The sequence below is a fragment of the Eurosta solidaginis genome, chromosome 5 (assembly GCF_040869045.1).
Source record: "Eurosta solidaginis isolate ZX-2024a chromosome 5, ASM4086904v1, whole genome shotgun sequence".
Classification (NCBI taxonomy): Eukaryota; Metazoa; Arthropoda; class Insecta; order Diptera; family Tephritidae; genus Eurosta; species Eurosta solidaginis.
Window position 1 is genome coordinate 193,981,918 of NC_090323.1, and position 23,296 is coordinate 194,005,213.

Genomic DNA, 23,296 nt, shown 5'->3' on the forward strand with positions numbered 1-23,296 from the left:
AGAACTAAGGCCCACTCCCTTTTAAAATTCTCATTAACACCTCTCTTTTGATACCTATATCGTACAAACAAATTCTAGAGTCACCCCTGGTCCACCTTTATGGCGATATCTCGAAAAGGCGTCCACCTATAGAACTAAGGCCCACTCCCTTTTAAAATACTCATTAACACCTTTCATTTGATACCCACATCGTACAAACAATTTCTAGAGTCACCCCTGGTCCACCTTTATAGCGATATCTCGAAAAGGCGTCCACCTATAGAACTAAGGCCCACTCCTTTTAAAAATACTCATTAACACCTTTCATTTGATACCCATATTGTACAAACGCATTCTAGAGTCACCCCTGGTACACCTCTATGGCGATATCTCGAAAAGGCGTCCACCTATAGAACTAAGGCCCACTCCCTTTTAAAATACTCATTAACACCTTTCATTTGATACCCACATCGTACAAACAATTTCTAGAGTCACCCCTGGTCCACCTTTGTAGCGATATCTCGAAAAGGCGTCCACCTATAGAACTAAGGCCCACTCCCTTTTAAAATTCTCATTAACACCTCTCTTTTGATACCTATATCGTACAAACAAATTCTAGAGTCACCCCTGGTCCACCTTTATGGCGATATCTCGAAAAGGCGTCCACCTATAGAACTAAGGCCCACTCCCTTTTAAAATACTCATTAACACCTTTCATTTGATACCCACATCGTACAAACAATTTCTAGAGTCACCCCTGGTCCACCTTTATAGCGATATCTCGAAAAGGCGTCCACCTATAGAACTAAGGCCCACTCCTTTTAAAAATACTCATTAACACCTTTCATTTGATACCCATATTGTACAAACGCATTCTAGAGTCACCCCTGGTCCACCTTTATGGCGATATCTCGAAAAGGCGTCCACCTATAGAACTAAGGTCCACTCCCTTTTAAAATACCCTTTAACACCTTTCATTTGATACCCATATTGTACAAACGCATTCTAGAGCCACCTCTGGTCCACCTTTATGGCGATATCTCGAAAAGGCGTCCACCTATAGAACTAAGGTCCACTCCCTTTTAAAATACCCTTTAACACCTTTCATTTGATACCCATATTGTACAAACGCATTCTAGAGCCACCTCTGGTCCACCTTTATGGCGATATCTCGAAAAGGCGTCCACCTATAGAACTAAGGTCCACTCCCTTTTAAAATACTCATTAACACCTTTCATTTGATACCCATATTGTACAAACGCATTCTAGAGTCACCCCTGGTACACCTTTATGGCGATATCTCGAAAAGGCGTCCACCTATAGAACTAAGGCCCACTCCCTTTTAAAATACTCATTAACACCTTTCATTTGATACACATATCGTACAAACAAATTCTAGAGTCAGCCCTGGTCCACCTTTATAGCGATATCCATAAATCGCGTCCACCTATAGAACCATGGCCCTCTTAAAATACTCTTTAATATCATCCATTTGATACACATGTCATACAAACACAGTCCAGGTTAATTCTTCTACATGGTGATTTTCCCATGTCTCCATAGCTCTCAAATGAGTATGTATGTAATGTTCGGTTACACTCGAACTTAGCCTTCCTTACTTGTTTTTTGTATTTCTATATTTTCTCTTACTTCGTTTTTGTTTATCTTTTTAACATTTTCTTTTCTTATCTTTTTCTCTTTCTTCTCTTAATTGCTTTTTCTTTTAATTACTTTTCTTTTTATTTTTGTCGTTGTGTTTTTCTATTTTATTTCTTTTGATTCTTTTTAGATTTTGTTGCGTTTTTTGGTTATATATTTTTTCGGTTATTGTTTATCTTTTTCATTTTCATTTCCCTTTTTTGTTTTTAACATATATATTTGTCTTCTTTTTTTTGTTTCAACTATTTATATAACTTTTTTTCTTTATATTTTTTGTTTTCCTTTAATCATCTTGTCTTTATTTTGCTTTGGTAAAATTTTTTTTCTGTTGTAATGTCTGTGCGTTTTATTTTTCTTTTCGTGCTTATTTTTCTTTTTCTTTCTCCTTTTTTTATTTTGCTTTTTTCTAGGCCATACCGCCCCCATACCCAAATCCAGAGCCTCGGATGCTAAAGGTGAGGTTGAAAATTGGGCTGCAGAAGCTGTGACTTGCGCTGGAAACCTCTTGAAGGTTGCGCTACACATCCCCTGAATCATATGGGTATTTTGGTCGTCTCTTAGGCATACCTAAACCGCTGGGGGTTTCTTTCTCTTTTCCTGTTTTCTTTTAACTTTTTGTTTCCCTTTCTCCTTCCTTTTTGTCCCCCTTCCCTTCCTCCGTTTCCAATCTCCAAAATTATATTTTTTCTTGTTTGGCTTATGTACACTTACCGAGTTCGTGAGCAAATATGTTTATATATAAAAAATAGAATCTGATCAGACCTTAGTATTCTATTTAAAAAACTTACTTTCAACACCAAGCAAACATGACTCTTCAAAGAGGTTTTCAAACGAAAAAAAAATCGAAGACATTCTGACTGCATATCCTCCCCCATATAACATCTGACATAAAGCTATGACATGAACTAACAAATGTTTCAACATCAAGTCAAACAAGAAAATTTACAAAAACCACCACCACCAGTGGAGTGGAGTGCATTAATTTACAATTGGTAGGAAGTAAATTTTGCTGTGTTTTTGTTAAGACGAATCAACGATGCGTTACTTTCTTGTGGGGAACTCTTCTTCTTCACATTGCTCACAACATGAAACGCTCATATGTGTGTACATATCTATGTATGTACTAGATTTGTGTGTGGGAAATTTTCTTATCTGATTTTCTTAAATTTCTTATAAGAAAATATGTTAAGAAAATTTCAAGCTTCAATTAACCAAATGACTTTTCGTCACACAAGTGGAACTATGTTGTGGGGGTACAGAGTACATGGAAGAATACACATATACACACATATAAGCATTCCAATCATATCACTTAAGCAAATATAACTAAAAGAATAGCGAGCTAAATTTTTTAGTCTTTAAGTTTATGATTGTCTTTTGGTTTTCTACATAATTTAAGTTTTTATACTCAGCTGAGCAGAGCTCACAGAGTATATTAATTTTGTTCGCATAACGGTACCCCGTGATGGCATAAGAGAGACAGATATAGACTTCTATATATCAAAATGATCTTGGCGAAAAAAGAAGTTCATTTAGCCGTGTCCGTCCGTCCGTCTGTACTTAAACACGATAACTTGAGTAAATTTTGAGGTATCTTAATAAAATTTGGTATGTGAGTTCCTGAGCACTCATGTCAGATCGCTATTTAAAACGAACGAAATCGGACTATAACCACGCCCACTTTTTCGATATCGAAAATTTCGAAAAACCGAAAAGGTGCGATAATTCATTACCAAAGACGGGTAAAGCTATGGTACTTGGTAAGTGGGTTGACCTTATGACGCAGATTAGAAAATTAGTAAAATTTTGGATAATGGGCGTGGCACCGCCCAGGTTATTAAAAATTTTCGCAAGCTGAAATTTGGCAGTTGAGAATGTAATGTTCGGTTACACCCGAACTTAGCCTTCCTTACTTGTTTTTGTTTGATATTTCGAAATCAGTGAACATGAAAATGTATCATGCAGTGCAACTTTCCCACAATTACTTCCACCACTTTTTCTATAAACATTTGTAGGTGTGTATGTATCTTCCTCAACGTATTTTAATTTAGCAAAGTAGATCCATATGAATATCTTCAACTATACGCTTTGATATTTGTACATTTAATTACTTTGGCTGGAAATGAAATTCCTTTGAATTAATTTTGGTTTTGTCTTTTCTTCTTTTCAGACTTGGTTCTTTACGGATACCGATGATCCATACTATCAGGAGAAGACAAGTAAGTCGAAACAAGTGTGAAATATTTAGATTATTTAGGCCCGGTTTTTCAGTACAAGTTCAACTCAGTTGCTTTGCTTAAACTTATTCTGCAGTTTTTCGGTCTACTTTAACTGAAGTTTAATCTGAGTTTAAGCGGCCGATCTGGCAGGGTTAAACTCTAGTTAACCTATCGGTGATTTGCGTTCATTCGAAATGGCGTCGAATATACGCAACAAGCATATGGGCTTGAGTACCATTAGAGCTCATGTCGATAACTAGCATAGCTCTAGCTGATGGCTTTGGTGGTACAATCTTGGAGATTTTTTTCAACTTCAGCTCAACTCGATATCCAAAAGAAACGTGTTGATTATTTATTTGAGAACTGTACATTTCTCAAAATCTCTCAAAGGTTGGATAATATTTTGAAAATGTTAATGACGTTGGAGATCAAATCGTGAACTAACTTGTTTAAGAATAACTAGATAATGATGTTGGATATAACCTCCGGAACTAGATATATATTTCGCTGGAGAAATATCTTTTAAATGTTTGTTGGTTAAGCAAAATCCAGCTGTTGTCGTATTTACAAATTATCTTGATAATAAAAAACCAATGTTGCCGTTAAGAAAAGCCTACCCCAAAGACGGTTTAAACTGTGGCTGAAAAACTGCTCAGTAGTTTACCTGGACTTTAAATTTGACTACAGTTTAAGCAAACTTTGTTTAAGCTTAGCTTAACCACCTACTGAAACACGAAGCTACTGATTTGTTGCCACTCTTCTGGGCCACTCAAAATGTTTGCTATAACATTATCGACAGTGATTTGGCTGACTCTTTCTTAAAACAATTCGAACAAACGATTCTGGCTCCATCTTGAGCATATGAAGGTATTCTTTTTAGGATCTTCGGCCTTCTTTATCCGGTGGAAATAATTATTTAGTACCTGTGCCCGGAAAGCATTTTGGTAAAGTAGTAATTTGTTTTTATGTTCTGCTGTCCATCTGTGCCATCTCGTCAATATATGCACATGGTATTGTATCCTGGAATGCAAAGAAGCATTGGAAAAACTTCGTTCAGACCCGACCATACATCTATACTGGTTTTCAGGTCATAAAGGGATAAAAGGTAACGAATATGCCGATGTGTTACCAAATGAGGGTACAATACTCCATGTATCGACAATAGACGTCCCAATCCGTAAATAAAAAGGAAACAGGAGTTTGCATATGATTCATCAAGCAGGAAAGGCATGAAAAAAAGCGCGGGGCTGCAAAATTGCCAAGATCATATACAAAGCTTACGATATTAGACTAACAAAGCTACTCTGAAGAGAGAAGACTGAAATGTACACTTCCTTCTGGCGCCACATGCTTATAAGTTAGCTCTTGTCAGTAACAGCAGGTATAGGAAGTGCGAGCTGTAGGACGAAACAATTGAGCACGTCCTGTTTTCATGTCCTACGCTCGCCAAGTCGAAGCTCCAGCTATAAGTGGCGGCAGAGTTGCGAGATCTCAAAGCAGCATTAAGCTTTGTCCTACAAAACTTCCAGTATTTGCAAAGAGGACGGAGTTATTCTATAAAATAAGTCCTGGCATCTGATTGGGGTTCTTCCACTTGGTCGTCAAACAAACTTTTCTTCTTTGCTCACATTTCTAACGTCTTTCAGTGATCCGTATGCTTTTTTGTTTCCCATAAACTTTTTCTTTCTTGCGCTAATAGTTCGTTTGGGATTGATCCGTTAGTTAGTTGTACAGCTGATCCTCATACATTGCGATAAGCGGAGGCTACTCTTAAAGCTGCTGCTCGCCGTACTGCTATTAGAAGCTTACAAAGATTCTTCTTACTTAGTGTGTTTGCGCACAGTTCGGAGACGTACATTAACATTGATAGGGTGATGTCCATCAGCAGCTTCGTTTTGCTTTCTGTTAGACCTCCAATATTTGCCATCAGCCTGCTCAGCAACGATGCCTTTACATGCCTTCTCAATCACATGTCGAATTCGCGGCCAATGTATTAGCCGAGCGTTTAACCTTACTCCTAAATAGTTGACAACCTTCTTTCATGTTATATTTTCAGAGAAGGTGTCAAAGCTGACTTATAGCGTTATATGCTTTTTGTTAGGAGTATCAACTCTGTTTTTCTGCTGCTAATTGGAGTCCGCGTGAGTCTGGCAACTCCTTTGTACATATCATGACTAGATTGAGTGTTACGCGTGCTTCTTTTATGTTTCTGCAGCAATATCGTCTGCATTTTCAACTAAGAATTAATCATCAGGCATTTCAAGGTTAAAAATATCATCGTAATAGGACCATGACTTTCATGGTATGCGAACCCTCTGAAGTTTGATACATAAGAATCCGATCACTGAGCTAGCGCCTGATAACGCGATGTAGACGGAATCACTATTCTATGGCGGCCAGCATGTCTGCCCATCTCGGTCTGATGAAAGTATTTCTTACGTCTAAGCTTGCAAGGAGGACAACTAAATTGGATTTAGCTTTACCTCGCTGTACTATTTCTACATTTCTAAGAACATCTGCTATTGCGCCTAAAGTGCCTCTTTTCTGCGCGTGAAGTCATGTTGCCTGGGTGGTAGTCCTCCTGATTGTTTTACAGCATCTGCGAGGGGTGGAGATTAAGGCTACTTCTAGTAAGGGCACAATTTTCCGATCTTAAAGCTGCGAGTTATTTTGCATAGATCAAATACGTTCCATTAACATGTACCATTAAGGTACTAGACCGGCCATCTCGAAAACGATTTAACACGACCACGTTGAACTTTCTATTATTATTAGGCCTCGAAGTACTGCGACCTTTATTTATATCTATTGTGCTTAGTCTAGCTTTGAATTGCGCTTAAAAACCTTTCTCAAATGTATTCTTTTCTACCTTAACATATCTCTTTTTTTGTGCTCCGAATACAAATAATTTGGAGTAATTCTTTTTGGCCTCGCAGTAAAATTTTCCGTACGCAGACCCTATCCTAGTACGATCTTATGGATCTACTGCTCTATGACCAAATACCGGCTATGCCTGTGGTTTGGTGGAGCACACTCTCAGTTCGTGATTGACATTGAAGGTGTCTGCGATATATGCCTGAGTGTCTTTTTAATGTCACGTGTATGTAAGCCATCATTGCCTATACTGAGGAGATGAATGTTGATTTCCCTGAGGCACAATGTAGGCTTCATCTCAATAATGTGCCCAGTGTCAACCATTCCAGAATTATTACTGACGGCTAGAAAAGTGGCTTTAGATTAGGCGGTGTTTGTTGAGGACGATGGTGAGGAATATCTCTTTTCTCTTAGGGAGTATGCCTCATTCTTCCAGGCTAGGGTTTTGGCAGTCCTCTAGGTTGTGGAGAATAGCTAGCGAGACAGAAGTATACTCACCCGCAGTGACAGCCAGTCAATACTTTTCACTAGCTCTCTAGCGACGTAAATTGTTGCAAAAAACGGCTACCAAAGGAACGCGGTTGGTACACTCCGGGTGCTGGATCAGATTGGGAATGAAAGAACTAACTACTTGCACAGTGTGAGCTATGAGCAAGCGTTTCACTTCATGGGCCATCGATGCCACGGTTAGAAGCTTTGCGAAAATTTCATAAAGTCGAGTCAGTAAAGAAATGAGAGGCAATTGTACGAATCCGATGATGTTTTCAATCTTAGAAGGGAGGGGAAGGCCGAACTCTCCGCAGTGTGCTCTCGTTGAGGTTGAGAGTAGGAGTGGGAGCGGAAGTGAGATGACAGTAGGAGTGGGAACGGGAGTGGATACGGGAATTAGAGTGAGAAGTGGGAGTGGAACTGGTAGGGAGATGAATGGAACAGGGCATGGACAAGTATAAGAAGGCAATGGAAGATAAAATGAAGAGAAGGAGCGAGGCTCACTATTGAAGATAGGCAAACCAATTTTCGGGTAGGATAAAGTCTGCCGGGTACACTAGTACTTCAATAATTTTAAAAACTTTGCATTAAGTATATGCCTGAATATCAGCGTACACAAATTATTCACCCACATGAAATGTTAATTCGCTTTGTATCAAATTTCTTGAATAACTTGGGAATGATCCCAAATGCCTGTAGGTTATGGAAGTGTTTGATGATTGGAATACAATATAAGCAAATGCAATAAATTTCAAACATAAATCAAAATAAAAACTTAAAAATGCTTTCAAAAATTGCGTTTAACATCCTTTTGTTATGATATTCAACCTCCACCAGACCACTCAGCACAGTTTAGCTGCCAAAGAGTTCGAGCATTACAAATAACAAAAAAAGAACGAACGTATTTTGCATTTTATTGTCTGTTCATTGGCGTCTACGGCCTAGCGTTCGTCTCTCATACCAGCATCGCCACACCATCACCATTAAGTCTGCGTTTGCAAATGAAATTCAGCAAATAAAAAAAAAAACAAGTAAGGAAGGTTAAGTTCGGGTGTAACCGAACATTACATACTCAGTTGAGAGCTATGGTGACAACATAAGGGAAAATAACCATGTAGGAAAATGAACCGAGGGAAACCCTGGAATGTGTTTGTATGACATGTGTATCAAATGAAAGGCATTAAAGAGTATTTTATGAGGGAGTGCGCCATAGTTCTATAGGTGGACGCCATTTAGGGATATAGCCCTAAAGGTGGATCAGGGTTGACCCTAGAATGCGTTTGTACGATATGGGTATCAAATGAAAGGTATTAATGAGTATTTTAAAAGGGCGTGGACCTAAGTTCTATAGATGGACGCCTTTTCGAGATATCGCCGTAAAGATGGACCAGGGGTGACTCTAGAATGCGTTTGCACAATATGGGCATCAAACGAAAGGTGTTAATGAGTATTTTAAAAGGGAGTGGGCCTTAGTTCTATAGGTGGACGCCGTTTCGAGATATCGTCATAAAGGTGGACCAGGGGTGACTCTAGAATGCGTTTGTACGATACGGGTATCAAATGAAAGGTGTTAATGAGTATTTTAAAAGGGAGTAATCCTTAGTTCCATAGGTGGACGCCGTTTCGAGATATCGCCATAAAGGTGGACCAGGGGTGACCCTAGAATTTGTTTGTACAATATGGGCATCAAACGAATGGTGTTAATGAGTATTTTAAAAGGGAGTGTGCCTTAGTTCTATAGGTGGTCGCCTTTCCGAAATATCGCCATAAATGTGGACCAGGGGTGACTCTAGAATGCGTTTGTACGATATGGATATCAAATTAAAGGTATTAATGAGTATTTTAAAAGGGAGTAATCCTTAGTTCTATAGGTGGACGCCGTTTCGAGATATCGCCATAAAGGTGGACCAGGGGTGACCCTAGAATTTGTTTGTACAATACGGGTATCAAAAGAAAGGTGTTAATGAGTATTTTAAAAGGGAGTAATCCTTAGTTCCATAGGTGGACGCCGTTTCGAGATATCGCCATAAAGGTGGACCAGGGGTGACCCTAGAATTTGTTTGTACAATACGGGTATCAAAAGAAAGGTGTTAATGAGTATTTTAAAAGGGTGTGGGGCTTAGTTCTATAGGTGGACACCTTTTCGGAATATAGCCACAAAGGTGGACCAGGGGTGACTCTAGAATGTGTTTGTACGATATGGGTATCAAATTAAAGGTATTAATGAGGGTTTTAAAAGGGAGTGGTGGTTGTTGTATAGGTGGTCGCATTTTCGAGATATCGTCATAAAGGTGGACCAGGGGTGACTCTAGAATGCGTTTGTACGATATGGGTATCAAATGAAAGGTGTTAATGAGTATTTTAAAAGGGAGTGGGCCTTAGTTCTATAGGTGGACGCCGTTTCGAGATATCGTCATAAAGGTGGACCAGGGGTGACTCTAGAATGCGTTTGTACGATATGGGTATCAAATGAAAGGTGTTAATGAGTATTTTAAAAGGGAGTAATTCTTAGTTCCATAGGTGGACGCCGTTTCGAGATATCGCCATAAAGGTGGACCAGGGGTGATCCTAGAATTTGTTTGTACAATATGGGCATCAAAAGAAAGGTGATAATGAGTATTTTAAAAGGGAGTATTCCTTAGTTCCATAGGTGGACGCCGTTTCGAGATACGGCCATAAAGGTGGAGCAGGGGTGACCCTAGAATTTGTTTGTACAATATGGGTATCAAAAGAAAGGTGTTAATGAGTATTTTAAAAGGGTGTGGGTCGTAGTTCTATAGGTGGACGCCTTTTCGAGATATCGCCATAAAGGTGGACCAGGGGTGACTCTAGAATGAGTTTGTACGATATGGGTATCAAATTAAAGGTATTAATGAGAGTTTTAAAAGGGAGTGGTGGTAGTTGTATATGTGAAGGCGTTTTCCAGATATCGACCAAAATGTGGACTAAGGTGACCCAGAACATTATCGGTTGGATACCGCTAATTTATTTATATATGTAATACCTGGCAAGATTTTAAGGGTGTTTTATTTCGCCCTGCAGAACTTTTTCATTTTCTTCTACTTAATATGGTAGGTGTCACACCCATTTTATAAAGTTTTTTCTAAAGTTATATTTCGCGTCAATAAAACAATCCAATTACCTTACCATGTTTCATCCCTTTTTTCGTATTTGGTATAGAATTATGGCATTTTTTTCATTTTTCGCAATTTTCGATATCGAAAAAGTGGGCGTCGTCATAGTCGGATTTCGTTCATTTTTCATACCAAGGTAAAGTGGGTTCAGGTAAGCACGTGAACTGAGTTTAGTAAAGATATATCGATTTTTGCTCAAGTTATAGTGGTAACGGCCATGCGGAAGGACAGACGGACGACTGTGTATAAAAACTGGGCGTGGCATCAACCGATTTCGCCCATTTTCACAGAAAACAGTTAACGCCGTAAAATCTATGCCCCTACCAAATTTCAGAAGGATTGGTTAATTTTTGTTCGATTTATGGCATTAAAAGTATCCTAGACAAATTAAATGAAAAAGGGCGGAGCCACGCCCATTTTTAAATTTTCTTTTATTTTTGTATTTTGTTGCACCATATCATTACTGGAGTTGAATCTTGACATAATTTACTTATATACTGTAAAGATATTAAATTTTTTGTTAAAATTTTACTTTAAAAAAATTTTTTTTTAAAAGTGGGCGTGATCCTTCTCCGATTTTGCTAATTTTTATTAAGCGTACATGCAGTAATAAGAGTAACGTTCCTGCCAAATTTCGTCATGATATCTTCAACGACTGCCAAATTACAGCTTGCAAAAGTTTTAAAATACCTTCTTTAAAAAGTGGGCGGTGCCACGCCCATTGTCCAAAATTTTACTAATTTTATATTTTGCGTCATAAGTTCAACTCATCTACCAAGCTTCGTCGCTTTATCGGTCTTTTGTAATGAATTATCGCACTTTTTCGGTTTTTCGAAATTTTCGATATCGAAAAAGTGGGCGTGGTTATAGTCCGATATCGTTCATTTTAAATAACGATCTGAGATGAGTGCTCAGGAACCTACATACCAAATTTCATCAAGATACCTCAAAATTTACTCAAGTTATCGTGTTAACGGACGGACGGACGGACGGACGGACGGACATGGCTCAATCAATTTTTTTTTCGATCCTGATTATTTTGATATATGGAAGTCTATATCTCTCTCGATTCCTTTATATATGTACAACCAACCGTTATCCAATCAAACTTAATATACTCTGTGAGCTCTGCTCAACTGAGTATAATAATAAAGAAATAAAACAAAAAGTTCGAAACTCTCAGAAATTGCATTTCAAAAACAATCAACTCTTGAAGCCTTTCAACGCATTCAAAACAAATTTTTATATTTAATACATACTTTTATGGTTTATGTTAGAGATGTGCCATTGTGGGTATCCAAAGAACTGATCCTGGAACGCGATACCCATTCCACCTACGTACTATGACCAGTGCTGGTTAGGGTACGTAACTTAACTCTAATCTAGATCCGTGTACACCGCACAAGGGTCTCAAAACACAAGGACTTTGTGAGAAAGTGTATTGCAAGCGAACTTGGTAAGCAGGGAAGACAAAGAAGAGTATTTCTGGAAAAGAACGCTTAGGGATACCTGTTGCTACAGCAAGCCAATGCTAAATGAGTACATCTACATTCAAGCCAATGATAGGTGGCTACAAACCCCATGGTGTCTGATATAATCACTTCGCGTTTACACCCTTAGTAGGAATAGAATTTCCACACTTGTGGAAGTAGCACATTCTTTCTTGCATGCCCACCAAATGCAGGGGGCTAGAAGTTCCGTATAGTCGACGCTGTAGAATTTGTAATGCTATCGAAGAAACATTGGATCACCTCATGTGCAACTGCCTCTCGTATGGTGGCTTACAACACCAAGGACTTGGTACCCTTTGCCAGGTCGTCCAATTTGTTCGAAGAAGAGAGGTGATTTTTTTTATGGTATCACAACGGGCCCCCTCACACTGGCTTATGCGGCATTGGCAGTGACATCAAGCTTTTTACCCCTGTGCCTCCAGTGTATTCCATGTAAAGAAAGAACAGGGAGAGTAAGAGTAATAGTAAGATTAGGAGTGAGGGGAAAGAGCTCAGCAAAAGTAAAAGTCAGACAAAGAGAAAGAGAAAACGTAAGATTAGTACTAAGGGGAAAATAAAAGTAAGACAAAGTCAAAGACTATGAAGAAAAAGTAAGAGTGCGAGTAAAAGAAATACTAATGGTAGTAGCAAGAGCGTGATTGGGAGTACGAGTGAAATAGAGACTAAGAAAAAGCGCGAGAGTAGAGTTAAAAGCGAGAGTAAAGGCGAGATTGAGAAAAAGAGAAATAGTTAGAGGAAGTGGGAGTACGAGTAAAAGTAAAACTAAGAAAAAAGTGGAAGCAAGACGCGATAACCTCCGAAGAGATCTAAGGCCGAGCTTCTCTTCCAATTTGCGTCGTGCTCCTCTTGATTTTCCCTACAAATTGGCCGGACGGGATCTACATGTTTTATGCCGACTCCGAACGGCATTTGCAAGGCAGATGAGTTTTCGCTGAGAGCTTTTCATGGCAGAAATACACCCGGAGCGCTTGCCAAGCACTGCCAAGGGGTGACCCCGCTTAGAAAAATTTTCTTCTAATTTAAAAACCTTATTTCTAAAATTTTTGATGTTGCTTTGCCCGGGGTTCGAACCTAGGGCATACGGTGTGGTAGGCGGAGCATGCTACCATCACACCACGGTAGCAAGACTAATAATGAGAGTAAAAGTAAGAGTGAGAGTAAGACTAAGAGCGAGAGTGAAAGTACGAGAAAGAGGGAGTGGTAGTCGAAGTAAACGTAAAACTAAGAAAAAGTGTGAGAGGAAGACCAACAGTGAGAGTAAAAGTAAGAGTGAGAGAAAGCAGAAGAGTAAGGGAGCAAAAAGGCAACAGAAGAAGATGCAACAAGATTAAGAGTAAGGAAAAGAGTAAAAGTAGGAAAATGAAATACACTTACAGCTTCAGTACCGGCTATATACATATGTAATGTTATCTAAGCGATTCATTATCGCACCCTCAACCATCTATGTACTATATTTAACGCTAGCTTTGGAACCGTCCATCATTCGCTGGTAGTTGAGACACTGGGCTGGTAATATACATAGGTAACTCTAACACAGATCAAGCCTTCACCAGTCTTCGCTTACCCCACACTGATTTAACTAGTTGTTAGCCACCGTTACCGCCTTTAGCTGAGGTATAATTTTTCGTCAGCATCAATCAACCAATTCAGGGTTGATATTTATCGAAACAAAAATTTTTTTTCAGAAAAAGTCGAATGGTCTTGGCTAATTTTTGTTTGACAAGTTTTGTATCATCTTCCTATTTTGTATTCATTCTGAGTCTTTGAGTCTTCTTTGATCCGTTTTAATTAATCCGTTCTCCTGATCTTACATTCTTTACATCACAAATAAATATGTTTTCCATCAGGTGTGTATGTGTATATGTACCACGTATTGAATATTAACGAATCAGTTGAACAAAAAGGAAATTGCGTAAAATCCCAATTTAGTTTCACATCAATCTGCTCCGCCTACTTGACCGCCTAATTTTGGCCACTGTCTGTCGAGTATTCAACTCCTAAGTGCTACCACAAAATGCTTGCCCCTGTTTATTAGTACAAATGTACGTTGCTTTGTTGTTGTTTTTATACTCAGTTGAGCAGAGCTCACAGAGTATATTTACTTTGATTGGATAACGGTTGGTTGTACAGGTATAAAGGAATCGAGATAGATATAGACTTCCATTTATCAGAATCATCAGGATCAACAAAAAATTTGATTGAGCCATGTCCGTCCGTCCGTCCGTCCGTCTGTCCGTTAACACGATAACTTGAGTAAATTTTGAGATATCTTGATGAAATTTGGTACGTAGGTTCCTGAGCATTCATCTCAGATCGCTATTTAAAATGAACAATATCGGATTATAACCACGCCCACTTTTTCGATATCGAAAATTTCGAAAAACCGAAAAAGTGCGATAATTCATTACTAAAGACGGATAAAGCGATGAAACTTGGTAGGTGAGTTTAACTGATGACGCTGAATAGAAAATTAGTAAAATTTTGGACAATGGGCGTGGCACCGCCCACTTTTAAAAGAAGGTAATTTAAAATTTTGCAAGCTGTAATTTGGCAGTCGTTGAAGATATCATGATGAAATTAGGCAGGAACGTTACTATTACTATACGTACGCTTAAAAAAAAATTTGCAAAATCGGAGAAGGACCACGCCCACTTTAAAAAAAAATTTTTTTTAAGTAAATTTTAACAAAAATTTAATACCTTTACAGTATATAAGTAAATTATGTGAACATTCAACTCCAATAATGATATGGCGCAAGAGCCCCGCCCTTTTTCATTTAATTTGTCTAGGATACTTTTAATGCCATAAGTCGAACAAAAATTTACCAATCTTTGTGAACTTTGGTAGGGTCTTAGATTCTGGGACAATAACTTATTTCTGTAAAAAAGGGCGAAATCAGTTGAAGCCGCGCCCAGTTTTTTTACACAGTAGATCGTCTGTCCTTCCGCTCGGCCGTTAACACGATAACTTGAGCAAAAATCGATATATCTTTACTAAACTCAGTTCACGTACTTATCTGAACTCACTTTATATTGGTATAAAAAATGGCCGAAATTCGACTATGACAGCGCCCACTTTTTCGATATCGAAAATTACCAAAAACGAAAAAAATGCCATAATTCTATACCAAATACGAAAAAAGGGATGAAATATGGTATTTAGATTGGCTTATTGACGCAAAATATAACTTTAGAAAAAAACTTTGTAAAATGGGTGTGACACCTACCATATCAAGTAGAATGAAATGAAAAAGTTCTGCAGGGCGAAATAAAAAACCCTTGAAATCTGGGCAGGAATACTGTTCGTGGTATTATATATATAAATAAATTAGCGGTATCCAACAGATGATTTTCTGGGTCACCCTGGTCCACATTTTATTCGATATCTGCAAAACGCCTTCACATATACAACTACCACCACTCCTTTTAAAAGCCCCATTAATACCTTTAATTTGATACCCATATCGTACAAACACATTCTAGAGTCACCCCGGGTCCACCTTTATGGCGATATCTCGAAAAGGCGTCCACCTATAGAACTAAGGCCCACTCCCTTTTAAAAAGCTCATTAACCCCTTTCATTTGATACCCTTATCGTATAAACAAATTCTAGGATCGCACCTGGTCCACCTTTATGGCGATATCTCGAAACGGCGTCCACCTATGGAACTAAGGCCCACTCCCTCTTAAAATACTCATTAACTCCTTTCGTTTGATACCCATATTGCACAAACGAATTCTAGAGTCACCCCTGGTCCACCTTTATGGCGATATCTCGAAAAGGGGTCCACCTATAGAACTAAGCCCCACGCCCTTTTAAAATAATCATTAACACCTTTCATTTGATACCCATATCGTACAAACAAAGTCTAGGATCGCACCTGGTCCACCTTTATGGCGATATCTCGAAACGGCGTCCACCTATGGAACTAAGGCCCACTCCCTCTTAAAATACTCATTAACTCCTTTCGTTTGATACCCATATTGCACAAACGAATTCTAGAGTCACCCCTGGTCCACCTTTATGCCGATATCTCGAAAAGGCGACCACCTATACAACTACCACCACTCCCTTTTAAAATTCTCATTAATACCTTAATTTGATACCCATATCATACAAACACATTCTAGAGTTACCCCTGGTCCACCTTTATAGCGATATCTCGAAAAGGCGTTAATCTATAGAACTAAGCCCCACGCCCTTTTAAAATACTCATTAACACTTTTCGTTTGATACTCATATTGTACAAACGCATTCTAGAGTCACCCCTGGTCCACCTTTATGGCGATATCTCGAAAAGGCGTCCACCTATAGAACTAAGACACACGCCCTTTTAAAATACTCATTAACACCTTTCGTTTGATACCCGTATTGTACAAACGCTTTCTAGAGTCACCCCTGGTCCACCTTTATGTCCATATCTCGAAAAGGCGGCCACCTATACAACTACCACCACTCCCTTTTAAAACCCTCATTAATACCTTTAATTTGATACCCATATCGTACAAACATATTCTGGAGTCAACCCTGATCCACCGTTATGGCGATATCCCTAAATGGCGTCCACCTGTAGAACTATGGCCCACTCCCTCATAAAATACTCTTTAATACCTTTCATTTGATACACATGTCATACAAACACATTCCAGGATTACCCTCGGTTCATTTTCCTACATGGTTATTTTCCCTTATGTTGTCACCATAGCTCTCAGCTGAGTATGTAATGTTCGGTTACACCCGAACTTAACCTTCCTCACTTGTTGTTTTTATTATTATTGTTTTTCACATGTTATAGAGATGTATTCATTCGCTTTTGGACGAATAGGAGCGGCTGGCTATGTTAACTCCTTCCACACGCGCTTTTATGTAAGAAAAACATATTAAAAATACTTATTATTTTGTTGCTAGGATTGTACTTAAAGCATTTTTATTGTTGTTGTTGTAAAATGTTGTTTGTTTCATCAGCCAAACTGATTAAACTTTGAAATGTAAGAAATTGCATTTTAAGAGTTATTTTTATTTTTTTTTAAGAAAATGATATAAAACAAAATATTGCACACACGCGCTAAAAACCCTTTTTTTGCATTTGAGTTGATGAGGAATGTGTGCGCATGCGCCAACGCGGAAGGGAATAAATACTTGTTGTATGTAATGTTCTTTTTGCTTTCTCATATAACACCTAACGGAAATTAGATTGTTGAAAGTAAAGGTTCAATTAAGATGAGAAAATATTTTGTTGGAAGTAAAGTGTTTGAGAGTATTGTTCAGCCTTCCGTAATCTCTTGAGCGTCAATTTGAGTAAGCCCATTTCAGGAGAGTACTGGACTTGCATTAATTGGCTTTTGAACACTCCATATAGAGGGAGGGATACATAGAAGCCAGAGACAAGCAGAAAGGGGAAAATACAGAGAAATAGAGAGGGAATATAGAGAGTGAAATGAGGAAGGCAAGGGAAGGACAGACATTTTGTCAAAGTCAAAGGAGAAGGGAGAGAGAAAGAAAAGGAGATTACGAGGAACTGTGAGACAAAGTGTGAGAGTGGGAAAAAGAGCACAGTAAAGTTAAGATTAAGAGTGAATGTCAGAGTTATGGTAAAAGTAAAAGAAAGAATAAGAGTAAAGCAAAGAAAAACAGAGAAAAAGTAAGATAAAGAATAAGGTGAAGAATAAAAGTAAGGCAAAGTGCTAGATTATATGAAAGAAAGCAATGTTAAATTCAGGAAAAAGAGTAAAAGTAAGAAAAGGAATTAAAGTAAGAGCAAGACCAAGAATAAGAATAAGAGTAAGAGTAAGAACAAGAAGAAGATTAATAGTAAGAGTTAGAGTACATTAAGAGCAAGAGTAAAAGTGAGAGTAAGAGCTAGAGCAGGATGAAAAGTTGGAATAAGACAAAGAGAAAGGAAAAAAGTAAGAGTAGGGAAAGAAAGAATTAGGATAATGTAAAAGACTGAAAAGAGAAAGTAATGGTAAGATTAAGGTAGAAGGGTAAAAGAAGCGTACGATTTGGTGCACGAGTAATAACAAGACCACGTAGACCTCTCTCTAGTGCTATAATACGCAAACACGTTTAAAGACAGGCAATTTTGTTTTCGAAGCTTACACTTAGCAGGCTTCATTGGAACTGTAAATAGATGCGTTACGTGTTCTGCGTCAGACACTGTGCCCAGATCCCTAAATGCTTATAAGAGCTTTTTATCGAATACTTAACGGTATATCTCATTTGACTCATAATTTTTAGGCGTACATAAATCAGGATGGGTGTAATAAAACTTTGTTTGTCTAGAGAGTAGTAATTTCTGAATTGTTTTCTTTCTCCAAAGAAGCATATTTTACCTACTTTCTGAAAGTCATCTTCCAGAGCACATATGCGCCAACCTTTTCTCTGATAACATCGAGTACTTCAACATCTAAGCTTGTACGTTAAAACCCGCCCACACGAGGAACACATTCTCTGTATCCTGATGCTTCAAGTGATGTACTTCAAATGTGTTATGATGAATCGTTATTAATGTCTTTATAGTAATGTTCTGTTCCCTCAACACAGTTACACTTTGATGCAGGGAGTGTACCTATGTATCACATTGGAAGACTCGAAGAAACAAATTTGTGGTGGTCATCCTAGTGTCTTCCAAAGGTAGTTTGCCGCGGCCAAGGATGAAGTGGATGGAATCGATATCAAGTAGAAATTTTGTAATTACTCAAAGCAAGCCAATGAGATTCAGAATGTTATTTGGGCTACGCCATAGAACAATCAGAAATAACTTGTATACCGATCTCTTAGTACAAAAGTTGGATAATCAGTCGATCGTGTTGAACTGCAAAGAACTAAAATTTATCTGGGCTTACCACAACTTAATAAGAATTGAGATCTTTCTAGCATGAGAGGGATTGCATGTTCTCGGTAGTGCTCATAGGGCTCCCATATGCTAATTTATCCCTACCGATTGGTATTTTGATAGATGGGCATAACGTCCCTTATTTCTCCAGGTTTTCGAAGCACTTGAATATCTAATGTTTTAATTGCAACTATAGTTGCGACGCGCTGCTACTTTGAGTAATTCGAGCTGGGTTCAGTGTTATTTTATGTGGATGCCACCACCTAATTTGGTATTTCTCTAAAGTTGTTGAACAAGTGTTATGGCTATGTGCTTCTTCTTCTTGTAGGAGTGCATTGTTTCATTCAATTGGTTATCACTCACATATCGTCAACGATATCCTCTAATGGGAGTCTTAGGAAACTTGCAGATCAAGATACATTGTGTTTGTCGGGGTTGATTCTGGATTTGTATTAGTTTATCCTATTAGAGTATTCAGATAGAATTTGTGCCAGAGGAACGTGGGACTTCTGGGACGTATAATTTTATTTACTGCTACCTTCAGGTATTAGACACTGAAAACGGGGTTCTCCGGGCATTTATCGGCGTATGACACTACCGGCTCTTCGTGGATAAGGCTGAGGGCCTGTTTATGCTCATCTGAGTCAAACAGCTGAATTCGATTGCTTATGTCCTTACTTAAGAGGCGACGCCTCTTCAATTAAATGTCGGTTGAGATGCCAAGATTTCTGATTATTTAACAGGAACTCTTTGTTCAGCATTTCGTCTCTCTCCCATATGGGAATAATTTCCTCCGTAGTATGTAGATGGTGTTCTTGCGACATAAGAAGACATCTGATGACAAGCTCTAGGCTCGGCGTTTTGATTGGACTGCTGCTTCCTCCAGTGTGTTTTTTTTTTCAGCCCGCCGACCATATCAGAGACGCGTAGCATACAAGCGGCAATCCTATTGCTTTATCGGTAGGTATGAGCGTTTCTTTGTCCTTGCCACGAATATTTTGGGATGTGCTCTGAACTTTTGATACAATTTCGACTGCATTCTTGCCAAAATTCTGATCATTATCGAATGTCACTCCTTGTATTTTTGGGTGCCGGACAGTCGGTAGCGTAATGCCATCGAGGTGTGTGTCCAATATTGTCAACATTGGCTTTATCCACGTTGTAAATAAGATCGCCGATCTCAGTCGATGATATTGGTGGGGTTCTTGTTTCAACTTACAATTTATATGTGAGTTGATGGCGTTTATCGCGATGGCAGTGCTACGTAATTTTCGAAAACCATGCTGGTCACGTCGTAGGTTTGCCTTGATATAAAGGAGCAGGACAGCTTCAAGTGTGTTGACTACTAGAAAATGGAAGAGATATCGAACGATGTGAGTATCCTTCGTTAACTTGTTCCTAGTCTTAAGTAGCGGTACATCGCTCGCCATTTACCATTTTTAAGGATGATGCACGTGAAAGATTGAGGACAAGCGCCAGATAGCTAAATTCCTCGTTGCCAGAGATTTTCAACATCGGCATTTCTAAAGCTGTATTTTTCTCCCTTCTGTCGTTTGTAACCTTGGTTCACTCTCCCTATCTCTTCGATGCCATCTTTTTATACCACCTCCCCCCTGTCTCGTTCATATATTTCTCATTCCTGATCGTTGACTTTTTTATCCGACGCTTTGTTGAGTTTTTCATTGGAGTGTGGTTTGACTTGGCGGATCCCAAGCCGAGCGCCCAATCCGCTCAGCGGGGAAGAAAATATTATTTGCACATTATTACCGCTTGCAGCCACACCTCGGGGTGGACTGACGCTACCGATGAAAGATCTCCCAGCTAGCCCTTAAACCGTTTATGTCAGAGTGGCCTAGCCTTCTCACATTAGCTAACGTCACCCACCTATGGAAGCAGAGATAGAGGGCGGCCCACACTCCGCTGGAAGGAAAAGGTGGAAAACGATTTAAGCTACCTTGGAGTGATCAATTGGCCCCGGTTGGCCGAGAGAAGAAGCGACTGGCGCGCCTTGGGGGACGGCCATAACCGTTTGAACGGTTAAGCGCCAATTAAGTAAGTAAGTTAGTAAGATCTTTAACTTTTCCCATTTTAGCACATTTTATATTGGTTTAATAGTTCTGAAACGCAACCCGAACAAAAGCTGGTATACATAACTTGAACATACCGCAAGAATGCCTCCGCCAGTCAGCGAAAAACTAAGAAAAAATTTTGTGTACCATTCTTCAATTTCTAACATTTCGTTACCATTTTCATATTGAGTCCATTGCACTTTTTCAACACCATTGTTCACATTTTTGCCGAACTCACATGAAACCACTTGTTTCTCGTGTTCGTTTCGAGTTTTTAAAATGCTTGCGGCTACATTCCTCTATAGCAAACTCCAAGAGCTATGCCCATGTGCCGGTATATTTATCTGTCCAACCGGTGCAACAGTAATTCAAATCACCTAACAACCACACTAGTCAGTATTCAAAACACCTACGAAACTATAATACCAAGTTGTGTTTTTATTTTGTTTTTTTCTTCCTTTTCTTTTTTGTTTATTTGGCATCCTTTCATTTTGGGTCCATTCAAGTGTCCGTCAAACGCATCGTCGTCTAGAATGCTGCGTTTATTCATTTGTCTGGTCGCGTCTTAGGTACTATGTGAGCGAGTGTATGGATTGCGGCGAGACAGTTTCAATAGCCAAGACTGTAGAGCAATGAATGAACTATCAATCAGTTTTTGACAGTTTTAAGTAGAATTTTATGAAAATTGAGTCGAGTCCAATGTGCAAAATTGCGATTGAAAATTGCATTTTGCAATTTGATGTGGTTGAGTCAAGAAATTGATGATTTTATATTTTGCTAAGACGTGGGTTGTTTTACTAAATTGTGTTTATAATAACTGGATATTATGCAAATGCTTCATAAACTAGCTTCAAACTAAAAAGACATTTAGAGACGCTTAAAAAGTCCTTAAAAATACATAATTAGTGCCTTCCTGTGATTTCAAAATATAAGGCCACTTTACCTTAATTGTTGCTCTTCGGTGACCTTGGCTTGATTTTGCATTAAATTACCTTGGCAAAAGACTTAGAACTCATAAGCATTTGATGACAATGATTCGTCAACTTTACCTGTGGCCCTTACTGGCTATTTCGAATATATGTATGCATAGAGTCTACACAGCTAAAAACTTGGACCCACACCATATTGGCTTCCTGCGGGCAGTGAGCTGCCACCATTCCAATTATAATAGCCAGATTAGTTAAGTTGAGACCCTGCAAATCAGCAACAAAATGGGTGAGAAACTAGAAACCCTCTTATCTAATGAGTCTTTGTTATTGTTGTAGCTATAGGGACACTACCCGAAGGCATTGGGGAGTGTTATCAATGTTGATGGTCCTTTGCCGGATGCAGATCGGGAATGATTAGTATGACCACATGAAACCTTCAAGGCCATAACGCCCTCCCACCCCCTATATCCATGAGGAACTTGGGGTCGCCAGAGCCTCGGCCGTTAAAGTAAAAAGGATTCGCCACGGGTAGGTGAGGTTGACAATTGGGTTGGAGAAGCTATATTTTGCGCTGCCAACACCTTGAGAGGGTTGCGCTACAAAACCCCTTAAATCCATTTGGTATTTTAGTCGCCTCTTACGACAGGCATACCTACTGCGGGTATATTCTAAGGCCCCTAACCCGAAGGGGGGTGGGGGCGGGGGCAATGTGTTCACCATTCGAGCATGTCTTGTTCTTAACAGTAGTATTTTTCTGTAAGCCTCGGTTTTAAGGAGCTTAAATATATTTAGGGACTGAGTAAAGCAGTCTCTACTTATTGCTCTACATAGGAGGCTTTTAACTTTTTTCTGGATTTGAAACTAGAGTTCAGTTTTTGAGATAGGTAAGGTGGGCTTCTTCGAAGGCTGGTGTAGCACTCAACAAATTATAGTTCCCACAACCTTTACACGTACAGTGTTTAGTCAGAGACATCGCAACAGGGATGTGAGATTGATGATTAAGGCGCTGTTTCAAGATAAGAGGAGGGAAAAAGAGGCGGTTAATAGGAAACTCGTTTGAAGATGCTCAAGCTGTCGGTATAATGAAATAATGGTGAATCGCTATAATGGGTTGATGATGAATCGATTGCTGGATACACAATATTAATGGTAGATGAGAGGGTGGAGTTTTTCGATGATGTGCATTTGGATGGTGACTGGCAAATAATGAAACGTCCATTTTCCATTGTGAATACTCTCAGTGAGTGCCGAATGGCGGCACATTCATCTAACTATATTACTCCTAGTAGTGCTCAACAACTTAAGTAGGAGCGAACGATCTACCTTCCCTACTTCTGCAAGATTATCGAAAAATCATTCACCCAGAAATCTGAGGAGTCTTGTTTGTAGTTTTGTACATCGGCAGGGAAAGTGATGAATCGATACCGTCGGATCAGCGGTGCAAAGCGCAATAAACTGGGGGTCAGCCCTTGTTGTTTTTGTTGTAGAAATGACCCCCGCAATTACCCTCACTGCAGACTTGTTTTGCTTGGTAAGGAAGTAAGGTTCTTTCCTATCCAAACATGGTCGTAAAGACTTTGAGACCTTACAATCGTCCC

At 39.0% G+C, this 23,296-nt stretch overlaps 1 protein-coding gene across 4 annotated transcripts in view; it reads left to right on the plus strand.

Annotated features, from left to right (window-relative positions):
• Positions 1–23,296, plus strand: part of fng (Fringe glycosyltransferase) — a 285,500-nt gene that overhangs the window by 140,719 nt on the left and 121,485 nt on the right. For all 4 annotated transcript variants that reach the window (XM_067787152.1, XM_067787153.1, XM_067787155.1 and 1 more), the window contains one exon: positions 3,809–3,857. In XM_067787152.1, coding sequence (XP_067643253.1) covers positions 3,809–3,857 — 49 coding nt within the window. The remainder of the gene's footprint in view (positions 1–3,808; positions 3,858–23,296) is intronic.